The sequence below is a fragment of the Nomascus leucogenys genome, chromosome 6, assembly GCF_006542625.1.
Source record: "Nomascus leucogenys isolate Asia chromosome 6, Asia_NLE_v1, whole genome shotgun sequence".
NCBI lineage: Eukaryota > Metazoa > Chordata > Mammalia > Primates > Hylobatidae > Nomascus > Nomascus leucogenys.
The window spans coordinates 108046358-108062092 of record NC_044386.1 but is presented as its reverse complement, the minus strand read 5'-3'; the positions used below and the strand labels follow the sequence as shown (position 1 = coordinate 108062092).

The 15735-nt window shown below is 38.8% G+C and overlaps 1 protein-coding gene across 1 annotated transcript in view; it reads right to left on the bottom strand.

Moving 5' to 3' along the window:
• FANCI (FA complementation group I) overlaps positions 1–15735 on the bottom strand; it is a 124653-nt gene that overhangs the window by 36872 nt on the left and 72046 nt on the right. Inside the window, exons 7-13 of the mRNA XM_030814987.1 lie at positions 15182–15223; positions 14629–14752; positions 14086–14171; positions 10170–10296; positions 5246–5338; positions 4415–4551; positions 1821–2001 (exon numbers count right to left, since the gene is read on the bottom strand). Of these exons, the coding sequence (XP_030670847.1) occupies positions 1821–2001; positions 4415–4551; positions 5246–5338; positions 10170–10296; positions 14086–14171; positions 14629–14752; positions 15182–15223 (790 nt within the window). The remainder of the gene's footprint in view (positions 1–1820; positions 2002–4414; positions 4552–5245; positions 5339–10169; positions 10297–14085; positions 14172–14628; positions 14753–15181; positions 15224–15735) is intronic.

Genomic DNA, 15735 nt, shown 5'->3' with positions numbered 1-15735 from the left:
ATCAAACAGGACCAATTCTACTTAGGTATCCATTACCTGACAACATCCATATTCCTGACAGTATACATAAGTTTTATTCTAAAAATCAAAATGTAAAAGCCCATGAAGATTTCTAGAAACTTAAAAGATCTTCCCTAACCCCTTTCTCAGTTTCTAGAAGCACAGCAGTTGCCGTTAAAAGCCCCATTCTGAATTTTCACTTGAATTTTAGTTAAAATTCTTACTTGAACTTGATTACTTTATGGTACAGACTAATTCGTTCAGACCTCAGACTGTCAGTGACTTAGTAGCAATGTATAAAGATGCCTTGATAAAGCCAACATCTATGTGAAACCAAATGGAGCCTCTTTAGTTGTGAAAAATAATTTAAATACAAAAACATACTCTAAGATAATGTCTTTAACAATATCACTGTTAAGCAGGGTAATTTATATCATCAAATACACTGATAACTCTCAAGAACTATTCTTACATTTACTTCATAGTTCTGGATTAGAACACTAGATTTACATTTAGATCAACCTCCCAAATAACATTTTCAGCAGACACTCTTGGTGTGTAGCTACATTAAACAACTGAACATCAAGAAGACTTAGAGGTAGAAAAGTTGTTTAACCTCAGATATGATCTAGCATTTTTTATTCAAAAGAAAATAAATTTTTGAAAACTTCTCAGAAATTGAGATGTCAGTGATAATTTCGTAATAATGTCAAAAAATGTAAATTTCCCATTTTGGTTTCTTCAGAAACAATGAACCAATAAGTATGATTCTTTTTTTTTTTTTTTGAGATAGGGTCTCACTTTGTTACCCAGGCTGGAGTACAGTGGTGCAAACACAGTTCACTGTAGCCTTGACTTCCTGGGCTCAAGTGATCCACCTCAGTCACCTAAGTAGCTAGGACTGCAGGTGCGTGCCACCACGCCTGGCTAATTTTTGTATTTTTTGTAGAGATGAGGTTTTGCCACGTTGCCCAGGCTGGTCTCAAACTCTTGAGCTCAAGTGATCTGCCCACCTCAGCCTCCCAAAGTGTTGGGATTATAGGCTTGAGCCACCATGCCCGACCAAGCATGATTCTTTTTTTTGTTTTTTTTTTTTTTTTTTTTGAGACAGAGTCTTGCTGTCGCCCAGGCTGGAGTGCAGTGGCGCGATCTCGGCTCACTGCAAGCTCCGCCTCCTGGGTTCACACCATTCTCCTGCCTCAGCCTCCCAAGTAGCTGGGACTACAGGTGCCCGCCACCTCGCCCAGCTAATTTTTTGTATTTTTAGTAGAGATGGGGTTTCACTGTGTTAGCCAGGATGGTCTCGATCTCCTGACCTCGTGATTCGCCCACCTTGGCCTCTCAAAGTGCTGGGATTACAGGCGTGAGCCACCGCGCCTGGCCATGATTCTTTTTTTTGTTTTATTTTCAGTAAAAATTCTTAAGCATGATTCTTTAAGCTCGATGCTCTACAGTGACTTAAAAAAATTTCTTCTGTGTAAAGGAACAGCATTAAAACAAAATCAAACAAAAACTAGAAATGGTTTACTGCTTGAAGAAGAAGGAAAAATAATGAAAAAGCTATCTTATACTCAAACTTCTAGGTCAGAAACAATTGGATTAAGTGGAATAAATGAAAAACTTATAAAAGAATAAGAAAATAAGTATTCCATCAAACTGGATCTATCATGTTTCAATATTATCCTAATCTCTGTCATATATCCTCTGTCAAACTAATACATACTCAAATTTCCTTGTCCACCAAACTTCCAGGCAAATGCCAAGCCCTACTTGGATTATTTAAACAAAATTAGGGAGTCGATGCCAAAATAGTGTCTCACCTTAAAAGTTTCCAACAGGATATTAGCTCCGAGCTTACATGCATGCTGGTTTGGCATTCTAGAAAGACTTGGGCTGGTTTCAATAGTTTTTCCATCAAGAACCTTCTTTGGCCCATATGAATCCATCAAAATGAAACCAAGTTCAACGAGGCCCTGAGTAACATGGTCCCAACTATGAACACTACAAGAAAACAAAGCTTAGTTAAAAAAGAAAAACTTAGTAAGATATTCTTACCTTTATACTCATTGCCCTGTTATACATTTCCCAAACTTGGCCTAGATAATCAATGTACTCTGCATATAAACCTTTTCTTTACACACATCGTCTGACAGAATGGATGAATTCCTAAAATGTACCATAATGGGAACAGCAGGCAAGTGGTCTCCAATGACAGACAGAATACTGGGAAAATCCAGAAGCTAGAGAATATTCAAAAAACATCATACTGAATATTTCAATATGATGACCATTAAAGATTCCCATTCAAGATTTCATGATGAGAAGTTCATTGCTGCCTCTTCTATTACCCTACAGTACTGACAACGCTTATGTAGAGGCTTACAAACTAGCTCCCCTCCATAGACAGAGATTCTCTAGGAGAGAGGTCATAGTATAGTCATATTTTTACCCACATTGCTTAGCACAAGGGTGGCATATAAAAGACACTCAGTAGATATTTATAGTATAAATGGATGAGTGATCTGGTATCAACAGCATAAGCTAAAACTACAAATAATCTTTTGTAAAAGAGTAGAATCATTGGTGGTTTTATACCACTTAATGTTATACCCCACGGTGGAAATAATGTGCATATAACCTTTATCCATTATATCTACCTGTTAAATTGCAACAAATTATAATGCAGCACTACAGAATGAAGTAGATAGTTATGGGTAAATTATAACACTTTAATAGAGTTAACAATATTCATACTCTGAAGAGCCAAAAATTCAATTACATAAAATGGAGAATGCATTATTTAAAGGTTGATTAACTGACTGGGGCAAGCATGTGTAACTAACCAGCCAGTTATTTTAGAGGATCTAATAAGGCTATCCAAATCTCTCCCGGCTGAGGTTTGGTCCCACCTGGTGGCAAGTACCCACACCAGGCTAATTATACATAGGACATGGAGTCCTATGACGATTGAGATTTCCAGAAGATGGGAAGCTTTCCAGGAATTTCCTGGTTAGTGAGTACCTCTTTCTTTAGCCCAACTTGAAGAGACTGGGTTGGGAAAATACTGGAGACACAACTATAAACCTCAGGAAAAAGAATAATCAGATACAAAGATTAAAAAGCTTTAAGGCCTAACAATGGGTAAAACACTCAAACAATAAACTCTAATTTCAAATTTGCCCTACTGCAAAGCTCATGTAAATTCAATCTATTAATAAACAAGAATTCCAGGCCTAGAAGAGACCTACCGTAAATTATGCTTAAATTATGAAACTTTAAAATATATTTAATACACAGTGAAAGCATGACATAGTAAAGACTGTTACAACAGCTAATGTACGTCCTGAAATTAAAATAAAAACCAGGATAGTTACTGATGTTTTCCATGTGGTTTTAAATGAGTTTGTCTAAACTGACTAATCAATAATTCAATTCCAACCAGAAGCTCCAAATTTCAACAAAGTAAATAAAGCTCTTAATGTTTTTTACTCACCTTAAAAAGAGGCCATGAGCCAGATGCAGTGGCATGCACCTATTGTCCCAGCTACTTGAGAGGCTGAGGCAGGAGGATCAGTTGAGCCCAGAAGATCAAGTCTAGCCTGGGCAACATAGTGAAAAGTTCCTACGTCTTCAGAAAAAAAAACAAAAAGAAGAAAGGCCAAGCCAGGCATGGGGGTACATGCCTATAGTCCCAGCTACTGAGGTGGGAGGATCACTTGAGGCCAGGAGTTTGAGGCTTTACTGTGCTATAATAGAGCCTGTGAATAGCCACTGTACTCCAGCCAGGGCAACATAGTGAGACTGTTTCCTTTAAAAAGGAAAAGAAAGGGCCAGGACCAATGGCTCAAGCCTGTAATCCCAGCACTTTGGGAGGCCAAGGCAGGTGGATCTCTTGAGCTCAGGAGTTCAAGACCAGCCTGGGCAATATGGCAAAACTCTGTCTCTACAAAAAACGCAAAAATTACTTGGGCATGGTGGAGCATGCCTGTAATCCCAGGTACTCGACAGGTTGAGGTGGGAGAATTGCTTGAGCCTAGGAGGTCAAGGGTGCAGTGAGCCAAGATTGTGGCACTACACTCCAGCCTGGGTGACAGAGTGAGACTCTGTCTCAAAAAAAAATGGAAAGAAAGAGAAGGAAAATAGAGAATTGTAATATCATGGAATAAACAAAAGCACCTAATTCAGTTTTGTATGCTTGCTGTCAAGGTGGCCAAGAAACCAGGTCCTGAGATTCAAGGATATTTCCATAGGGAAAAAGTATGCTCTACCAGTTTTAAGAAATTGAACCTTGATGTGTGACGTCAACAGCTGTAAGTCATCACTTTCCCCTCATAGGCTGCAAGTATGATACCACATTGCATTTTCTAACATTAAACACCTTATACACCTTTTGAGAAATGGTTCACCAACTTACCTATTCTTCACTACTTCCAAGATCATGGTTGAAACATAAGATCTATGAGGAACTAGATTCTGAAGAAATTTTGAGCCTTGGAGGAGTTGAAGATCCTTAAAGCTCTTTACAACCGAAGTCTTTAAAAGATCAAGCACCTTGAGTATAGTTAATAAAAATAAATGAAAAAATAAAGATCAAGCATCTAACAGAATGAAATAAGAAAATAAAGCAAGTATTGTAGCTCATGCTATAAATCTTAACCCTATAACTGTTCCTATGAGCTGCCATTCACATATATCCCTGTGACAACTATTTTAACTAGATGAAGATGTTACAAAAATTATGACATTCAGTGGGAACTTTAAGGAGTTGAAGACAAGCCTTCCTTAAGCAAAAAGGGGGAAAAAAGGCTAAAAGTCAATATAAATATTACCCACAACCTGGAACACATAAAAGAAAAAAAGTGTAAATTTCATCCTTGCAACTAACCTATTCTTGGAAAGCTACAACATAGTAAAACTGCTGGTGAATATCCAGCTAAATTGTCCCTTCCTCCAACTTGGGCTCTGTGGTATCCTTCCACTCCTATTCCCACCTCACCACCTAGCTTACCACACAACAGGAAACAGAGGAATAAACCAAAAACCTGTAGAAGTTTTCCATCAATCCCCAGAGAACAGAAGGGACATACCTGTCTTATAGCAGCTTTGCTGCTGGCAGGAAGGGGGTAAAATTGTTTAGGAAAGGATACAACAAAAACAGATTTCTGTGTTTTTTTTTTTTTTTTTTTTTTTTTTTTTTTTTTTTACCAACTACAGAAAGTAACAAAATGGCATTTTAAAAAAATACCTGGTCCTGAAATCTTTGTATTCTTGTTACAGAGAGGAGAAGAGCAATGCTGAAGGGACTTAAGTTATTATTGGAATCTCCTTGCTGTCCTACCTAGAAGAGAGCAACCAAAAGGAAGTCATTTACTTACATTAAAAAAAAAAAAAAAAAAGATTGGGTCTCTCTCTGTTGCCCAGGCTAGAGTGCAGTGATGCAATCATAGATCACTGCAGCCTTGATTTCCCAGGCTCAAGGGATCCTCCTGGCTTAGCCTCCCAAGTAGCTGGGACTATACCATGCCTGGCTAATTTTTTAATTTTAAATTTTTAAATTTTTTGGAGATGAAGTCTCACTATTTTGCCCAGGAGAGTCTCCAACTCCTGGCCTCAAGTGATCCTCCCACCTTGGTCTCTCAAAGTGCTGGGATTACAGGTGTGAACCACCACACCTGGTCCCATTACATACATCTTAAAAGTATAACAGCCTATTTAACAGTAAGTCCCTTGGCCGGGTGTGGTGGCTCATGCCTGTAATGCCAGCACTTTGGGAGACTGAGGCAGGTGGATCACTTGAGGTCAGGAGTTCAAGACCAGTCTGGTCAACATGGTGAAACCCCGTCTCGTAAAGTACAAAAATTAGCTAGGAGTGGTGGTGCACACCTGTAATCCCAGCTACTCGGGAGGTTGAGGCAGGAGAATCACTTGAATCTGGGAGGCGAAGATTGCAGTGAGCTCAGATTGCGCCACTGTACCACCCCCAAAAAAAGTCCTTATGACTCAAGGGACATAAAAAAATTTTTTTAATAGTAATAAAAAAATAAAAACAGGTCCTTGAATGGATCAGAAATACAATGTAAGAGCAAAAATTGTAATATTTTTAGAGGAAAACATATAGAAAAATTTTAAGACCTTGGATTAAGTAAAGATTTCTTAGATACAATACCAAAAGCATAATTTCTACAAGAAAAAATTGATAAAAATGGACCTCACCAAAATTTAAAACTTTTGTACTTGAAAAGATACCATTAAGAAAATAAAAAGACAAGTCACAGACTGAGAAAAAATATTTGCTAATTATATACCTGATAAAGAACTTGTCACCATTCATAACAAAGTTATTGAAAAAATAAAAAAGAACTTGTCAGTAGAATATACAAAGAATTTTAATTAAGAAGACAAACGACACACTCAAAAAACGGGCAAAAGATTTGAATAGACATTTCACCAAAGAAGGTATTAGAACAGTTAATGAGCACATGAAAAGATGCTCAATTATCATCAGTCATTAAGAAAATGCAAAGTTAAACCTCAATGAGGTACTGTTTCATACCCATTAGAATGGATATAATAAAAAAGACAGACAATAACAAATGTTGGCCAAGACACAGAGAAATAGAAACCCTCACATAGTGATAGTGGGAATGTAAAATGATACTGTTTTGGAAAACAGGCAATTTCTTAAAAATATAAACATAAATTTCTCATATAAGCCAACAGTTCTACTCCTGGGTATATGCATAAAAGAAATAAAACGTATGTCCACACAAAGACTTACATTTGAATGTTAGTGGCAGCATTATTTGTAATAGGCAAACAGTAGAAAAAATTCAAATGTCCACCAGCTGGGAGACTGCTAAACAAAACTCATATATATCCACACAATGGAATATTATTCAACAATAAAAAGAAATAAGCCTGATACGGTAGCTCACACCTGTAATCCCAGCTACTCAGGAGGCTGAGGCAGGAGGATCACTTGAGGCCAGGAGTTCACAGCAAGACCTCCATCTCTTAAAAAAATTGTTTAAAAATTAGCCAGGCATGGTGGTGTGCGCCTGTGGTCCTAGCTAGTCAGAACTCTACAGTGGGAGGGTCACTTGAGGCCAGGAGTTTGAGGGTGCAGTGAGCCATGATCATGATATTGCACTCCACCCTAGGTGACAGAGTGAGACCATGTCTCCTAAAACAAACAAAACAATAAAAAGAAATGAAATATTGACATATGCTACAACACAGGTGAACCCTGAAAACATTACACTTAATGAAAGAAGACATACACAAAAAGACCACATATCATATAATTCCATTTATACAAAATATCTAGGAAAGGTAAATCTATAGAGACAGAAAGTAGATTAGTGGTTACCTGGGACTGGGAGTGCTAATGCAGATTAAATGGGCATAAAAGATCTTACAGGGTGATAAAAAAATGTTCTAAAATTGGATTATAGTGACCGTTACAAAACTAGGTAAACTTATGAAAAAAAATCACTGGATTGCATGCTTAGAATAAAATAATTTTGTGCTATGTAAATTGTGCCTCAAAAAGTTTAAAAAATACATTTTCAAGGCCTAGAAAAGATGATACTAATAAAACAAAAAATATGTAAAATAAAACATCAATCAAATGGAAAACAAAAACAAAACAACAGAGTGGATCAAAATACATAAAGCTGGTAAAAAGGCCAGTAATATAGTTACTACGAACCTAAATTAAAAAAAAGAGTGAACAGATACAGAGAAGATAAAGTTTTAAAGCCTACTCACAGATTATGGTCTTTAAATATCCTTTCCTACAAAAGGGACCCAGGGCTTTTTAGAGACATGGCTAGCATCAGGATGGGGCAAAGAAAGTACTATGGTGAGCCTGGGGCATATCATGCCACAGCTCAAACACTAAATGGGGTCACATCAAAAGAACACATAAGCTGACCTGAAGGATCCAACTGGCTAAATTTGGGTAATTTTGTGTTCAAAACAAATAATGACAGTAATGAATAATGAGTACATTGAATTTAAAAAGGTTCATGAGTGCATAATGATATTCAAAACACTAGGGAAAGGAGAGGCTCTTTTTACAGAAGAATGCCAGCTAATAATGCCGAAAGAAAGATGCAATTAAAATTTTCTAATTAAAATTAGAATTCCTTGGGAACAGATTGTGAGGACAAAAAGAAAAAAAATAAGATATAAAATTTGAATTCCTGGTATAATTACTGATTTAGGCCAAGAATCATCAATAGACAGGAAAACGAAAACCATTGTGTGAAATGTTGTTGGGAAAAGGATTTTCAATACTATCTCGAACTATGATCCTATAGATTCCTTTCTAATACAAAGGGATACATATATACTTATAAATGAACAAAATTGATGGTCATTTTCTTAAAAGCAAATGATTTAGCCTCACGAATAGTAAGGTAGCTAATACCATGTTCCTCCTGATGTAATGCACAGAACAGTGGTTGGCAAACTACATACAGCCTGTTGGCCAAATCCAACCCACTACCTGTTTTTGTGCAACTCATGAGCTAACACTGGTTTTTATGGTTTTAAATAGTTGGGGGAAAAAAAAAATCAAAGGGAGGCCAGTGCAGTGGCTCACGCCTGTAATCTCAGCACTTTGGGAGGCCAAGGCAGGCAGATCACTTGAGGCCAGGAGTTGAAGACCAGCCTGGCCAATATGGCGAAACCCCGCCTCTACTAAAAATACGAAAATTAGCCAGGCGTGGTGGCATGCACTTGTAGTCCCAGCTACTTGGGAGGTTGAGGCATGAGAATCACCTGAACCTGGGAGGTGGAGGCTGCAGTGAGCCAAGATTGGGCCACGGCACTCCAGCTTGGGTGACACAGTGAGACTCTGTCCAAAAAAAAAAAAAAACAAATCAAAGGAAGAATAATATCCCACAATATAAAAACGGAATAAAATTCAGATTTCAGTGTCCATAAATGGGAAAACAGCCACACTCATTAGTACATTTTGTCTATGGCTGCCTTCTTGCTGCAATGGTAAAGCTGAGTAGCTGTGACAGAACCTGCATGGCCTGCAAAGTGTAAAATATTAGTATCTGGCCCTTGCAAGAAAATGTACACATCACTTAACGAAGTATTCTTGCCAAAAATGTTTAACTTGAACCCAATCGTGAGGAAACAATCAGTTAAATCCAAAAATGTTGGACATTACGCAAGACAAGCGGGCTGATGCTTCAAAAAAAATCAGTCTGAAGCTAGAAAGAAAGAACAACCAAATGCAATGCATGAAGCCTGATGAGAGCCTGCAGCAGAGGGGAAAAAAAAAAACACAGCTGTAAAAGACATTTTAGAGACAACTGTGAAAATGTGAATAGGGAATATAAATTAAACAATATTATGGAATTATTAATTTTCTTAGATGTGATGATGGTATTGTGATAACATGTCCTTATTCTTAGCATGCTGAAATATTCAGGCATTGAAGTGTTAGGGTTTGGGTTTCTGCATCTTACTTTTAAATGTTCAGAAAAAGAATATGTATGAGAGAAAATGTGAGGTAAATGTGGCAAAGTGTCTAATAATTGGTCAATCTAGGTGAAGGGAACATAGATGTTCTTCATGCTATGTAGTGTTTTAACTTTTCTGAGTTAGAATTTTCAAACTAAAAAGTTGGAGGAACAGATATATCTGTACACTACTTTTAATATAGTTTAAAACACTTCTGAGTTTTATTTTACTACTTTACAAATACTTCCTGATGAATGACTTGGCATCACACAACTCCACGATATACTACTAATTCATAAATGAGAAAGCAGAGGCCGTAGTTGAAGGTCATATAAGATAGTGACACATAATCTACTTAGAATTAGATTTTGAGTTTCCTGCTGAATAGTTCTCAACTTCTTTCCCACTTTTTTGCATTAGAACTTTTGAGGGTTTTTTTGAATAAAACTTTCTGGCTTGCTTAAGGATGTGGTATACTGCTAAAGTGAGGACATTTAAAAAAAGGGAGTGTGGTAACATCATGTATTTTCCACTTTTAAAGTAAAAAAGAAAAAAAAAAAGAGATCCTTCACACCCAGGGTCATTTTACAGTATTTATTTCCTGTCATTAACTGGCATAAAAGTGGCTTAAGTTCAAACACTTTCATTCAAAAGAGACCCAGATCACCTTACAAGTTTGGTGCTACCTTTAAGTGTTTCACGAGTTCTCTGCCTAGTTCATAGTCCAATTTGATGGCAAACACAATGTGTAGAATAATGGTGCCTTCCACATGACGAAGTTCACCTGATGGCACAGTAACAACATCCAATAGCCTAAAAGATTCAACAGAAAGGTATGAGCTATAAGGTGCAGTGGGTCATGCCTGTAATGCCAGCACTTTGGGAGGCCAACGCGGGCGGATCACTTGATCCCAGGAGTTCACGACCAGCCTCTACTAAAAATACAAAAAAATCAGCCCAGTGTGGTGGCACGCCTATAGTCCCAGCTACTTGGGAGGCTGAGGTGGGAGGATTGCTTCAGCCCGGAAGGTGGAGGTTGCAGTGAGCCAAGATTGAGTCACTGCACTCCAGCCTAGGCAACAGAGTGAGACCCTGTCTCAACAACAACAACAAAAAAGGTATGAGCTATGGTTTTTGAGTGAGAGACAAGGGCAGGTGCTACAATGAACAAGTAGATCAACTCAAGCTAAACTCATACAATCACTGAAGGCAGGTGTTTACTAGAAATTCTACTGCCCAATTCTCTGCTCCTGTCTGCCTATCTATCTATCCATCTATCTATCTGAGACAGGGTCTCGCTCTGTCACTCAGGCTGGTGTGCAATGGAATGATCATAGCTCACTGTAGCCTCAACCTCCCGGGTTCAAACGATCCTCCTACCTCAGCCTCCTGAGTAGCTGGGACTACAGGCATGTGCCACTATGCCCAGCCAATTTTTCTATTTTTTGGTAGAGACGAGGTTTCGCTATATTGCCCAGCTGGTCTTGAACTCCTGGGCTCAAGTGATTCTCATGCCTCAGCCTCCCAAAGTGTTGGGATCACAGGCACGATTCACTGTGCCCAGACTCTGCTTCTTTTTACAAGATTTCATAAAATAAATGTCTGTAGTCATAATTTCTCCTTTTTTATCTCACCATTCCTTCCCAGTACAATCCAATTCAATCAGGCTTCTATCCTCTTTCTACCCTCACCCCTGCAATAACATTAGATTATTTTTTCAAGGGTCACAAATGACCTCCAAGTTGTCAAAAACAATAAAGTCCCATCTTAACATCTCAAATCTGACACAATTAACCACTTCTTTCTTGAAAAATTTTCTTCTCTTAGCTTCCAAGGCATCATCACTGGCCTCTTCTCAAAAAAAAATTTTTTTTTTTTTTTTTTTTTTTTGAGACAAAGATTCACCCCCATTGCCCAGGCTGGAATGCAAAGGTGCAATCTCAGCTCACTGCAACCTCTGCCTCCTGAGCTCAAGTGATTCTCCTGCCTCAGCCTCCCAAGTAGTTGGGACTACAGGCATGCACCACTGTGCCTGGCTATTTTTGTACTTTTTGTAGAGATAGCTTTTACCATGTCATCCAGGCTGGTCTTGAACTCCTGAGCTCAAGCAATCTGCCTGCCTCGGCCTCCCAAAGTGCTTGACGTTGAAATGGTGGAACGTCTCTGAACTCAGTCTTAGGTTTCTTTTTCTTCATGCTTTCCCTTGATAATCCCATCCAGTCTCTTGGCTTTAGTCCCTTCCAGTCTTATCCCCAGTTCAGCCCTCTCCCTACTACTCCAGAGTACCTGCTTAATATCTCTTTATGGGACCCTAATATATATCTCAAACATAGTGTGGTCAAAAGTGAGCTAATTAAAAAAAAAAAGTGAGCTAATTATTTTCTCCAAAATCTGATTCTCTGTCAGCTTATTCTAATTAAGTATCTAAGACCACCTTCTCTGCTGGGTGTGGCAGCTTGCTCCTGTAATTCCAGCACTTTGGGAGGCTGAGGCAGGAAATCGCCTGAAGCTAGGAGTTCAAGACCAGCCTGGGCAACATAGTGAGACTCTGTCTCTAGAAAAAATTTTTAAAATTAGCCAGGCTTGGGCCGGGTGCAGTGGCTCATGCCTGTAATCCCAGCACTTTGGGAGGCCAAGGTAGGCGGATCACTTTAGGTCAGGAGTTCGAGACCAGCCTGGCCAATATGGTGAAAGCCCATCTCTACTAAAAATACAAAACGTAGCTGGGCATGGTGGCACGCACCTGTAACCCCAGCTACTAGGGAGGCTGAGGCAGGAGGATCGCTTGAACCCAGGAGGCAAAGTTTGCAGTGACCTGAGATCATGCCACTGTACTCCAGCCTGGGCAACACAGTGTGACTTCATCTCAAAAAAACAAAAAAATTAGCCAGGCATAGTGGTGGGTGCCTGTAATCCCAGCCACTTGGACGGCTGAGGCAGGAGAATCACTTGAACTTGGGAAGCAGAGGTTGCAGTGAGCCAAGATCACGCCACTGTATTCCAGCCTGGGTGACAGAGACTCCATCTCAAAAAAAAAAAAAAAAAAAAGTAGCCAGGCTTGGTGTCATGTGCTTATAGTCCCAGCCACTTGGGAAGCTGAGGGTGGAGGGTCACTTGAGCCCAGGAATTGGAGGCTGTAGTGAGCTACAATGGTGCCACTGCACTCCAACCTGGACAACACAGCAAGACACTCTTAAAAAAAAAAAAAAAGAAAAAAAAAACCACCTCTAATTAATTGCTCAAGCCAAACTAACTAAATTCTTTGTCTCTTGATTTCCATATCCATAAAGTAGAGGTAAAATAGGGTTGTGAGGTTTAAAGTGTTTAGAATAGCACCTGGCACAGAATGAACATTCTACAAATGTTTGCTTAAAAAACAAAAAATCCAGCCAGGCACAGTGGCTCACGCCTGTAATCCCAGCACTTTGGGAGGCCAAGGCAGGTGGATCACCTGAGGTCAGGAGTTCAAGACCAGCCTGGCCAACATGGTGAAACCCCATCTCTACTAAAAATACAAAAAATTAGCTGGGCATGGTGGCACGTGCCTGCAATCTCAGCTACTCAGGAGGCTGAGGGAGGAGAATCTCTTGAACCCAGGAGGCGGAGGTTGCACTGAGCCGAGCTCACGCCACTGCACTCTAGTCTGGGCAACAGAGTGAGACTCCATCTCAAATAGAAAGAAAGAAACAGAAAAAACAAAAATCCTTGGCCAGGTACAGTGGCTCACGTCTATAATCCCAGCACTTTGAGAGACCGAGGAGGGTGAATCACTTCAGGCTAGGAGTTTGAGACCAGCCTGGCCAACATGGCAAACCCCGTCTCTGCTAAAAATACAAAAATTAGCTGGGCGTAGTGGTGCGCACCTGTAGTACCAGATACTCAGGAGGCTGAGGCAGGAAAATCGCTTGAACCTGGGAGGTGGAGGATGCAGTGAGCTGAGATCATGCCACTGCACTCCATCCTGGGCCACGGAGCTATACTCTGTCTCAAACAAAACAAAACAAAACAAAACAAACCCAAAATCCTCTTTCTCAGACATGTCACACTGTTCTGCATTTGTACTATTTCCCTACCTGAGAATGTTCTCTGATCTATATATTATGGATCTTACCATTCAGGCTTCAGTTAAAATAGCACATCTGAGAGAGGTTTTTGCTGACCCAGTCTAAAGTAGCTATACTGTCAGTGGTAGATCATCCATTTGAATTACCTGCATAGCACTTTTCACTATAATATTTTTCTTGTTATTTATTTTCTGTCCTCTCCTCACTAAAATTGAAGCTCTACAAGAGCAGGGACATTGTCTGAATGGTTCAGCATGGTAGCCCCAAAGCTAAACAGTTCCTGGCAGAGAGCTGACACTTAATAAATAGGTTTTAAACTTGCAGCTTATAGGACAATTATTTTCCTGGAAAGGTGAAAATGAAAGAGCTGAAGAGATCATGTTATTCTCTTTATTACTGAGCAGCTAGGAGAAGATTAGAAAAGTTTTATGCTGAGGTGAAGGTAGGCGGTGAAAGAGAAGAAAATGAAGTAGCTAAAATACAGAATGAGAAGATGAATTTGTAAAAATGATCTTTATTTCTACACTATATTACTCACTCATCGCCACTCTGTTCCTCATTGTGCTGCTTATCTAGTGTACTGAAGAAGGCTATGATTCCTTCCAAAACACTCTTTCTGCTTCCCTGAAAACAATACAAAATTGGTAAGGTCTCCCAATTAAAAGCAAAATAACCGAGTTGAATTCAAAGTAGTTTTCAGCTTGAAGAATTCTCCAGTACAAATTTAAATAAATAATCTATGACTTAGACTCAAACTAAGAATGTACAGAACACTTTCATGTTGAAACAAGATTTGAAATATCTCTTACTGTAAGAATTTATGAGGCCTATAGTCTACCCTTTCTGAGATCTTTATCCCTTTTACCTCCACAAAGAAAATGTGGCAATACAAGAGATAATGCATGTTTTCCCTGGATAAGAAGTATGATCCTTTTACCAGACCAAACCACTATACGTGAAATGAAAGCATCTGTGTTTGTTCGGCTATGTTTGTTCTGTGTAAACCAAGGGTATGAATAAGTTGAATGGTCATAACTGGTCATACCACCAGAACTAAGGAGAAACAATTTTCCATTTGTACCTTGGAGGAGAGAACCAGAAGCTGATAGACCAAAGGTGGTATTTCTTGAAGATTCATCTTGGAGAACATGCTCAATGCTTTTTCCACCACAAATTCCACCTCTTCTGCAGTCAGAGGGACATCCCTGTGGATCAAAAATCCTAAAGGCTATAGACAGAGTCTAACTGCCTTGTTTTCAGAAATTCAATTCAGGGCTTTACAGTGGTTAAAATTCCATTAAACATATTTTAAGAAATAGAACTTGGGAGCAGAGAATTAAAGAGATAATAGATTATTATAACTGTCCCTTTTGATTTTTCTCTAATGAAGAACCTTTAAAGGAACCAATACCCTTACCTAAGCAAAGTCATCTTACAAAAAATAATAAAGTTATGTTTTAAGTAAGTAAAGCCAAAAAGGAGGCAGGAGTGGGGAGGGAATCTGTAACAGAAAACATAACTACTAATATTCTTACAATCAGCAGAGAGTGATGTTTATGTTTGCTATGGTTTAACTTCTAGCAAGTAAGTTCACAAAGCAGGATACACAAAGAAAAGGGAAAGATGATGCTTACTTGAACATGGAGGTGAGTTGGATTACATATTGCTGATCCCACCTGGTAGAAGAAAATGACAAAGTAAGTTTATTTCTTTCCAACTTATTTAGATATAACTTTGTAAAATTAATGAGGACAAAAAAAACAGGGCCAATTCAAGTTTGATTTTGCAATACTGAGAAACAAGATCAAATAAATACCATTTAAAACAATGAAATAGCGGTTGTTAACCTATCCGACTTGCAAAATCAAAATTCTGATGATACCCAATGTTGGTGAGATTGTAGAAAACAAACTCTCTTCACATACTGTTCTACGGAATGTATGACAAGCTGGCAGTAGTTATCAACTTTAAAAATGCACATAATCACAGATCTACCCAATTTACTATTTGAAATATATGCCATGTACATGCTTATAAAAGGTCATCTAGATATATAAAGATGTTCAGGCCAGGTGCAGTGGCTCATGCCTATTATCCTAACACTTTGGGAGGCCAGAGTAGGAGGATCACTTGAGGCCAGGAATTCAAGACCAGCCTGGGCAATAAAGCAAGATTCCCATCTCTATTT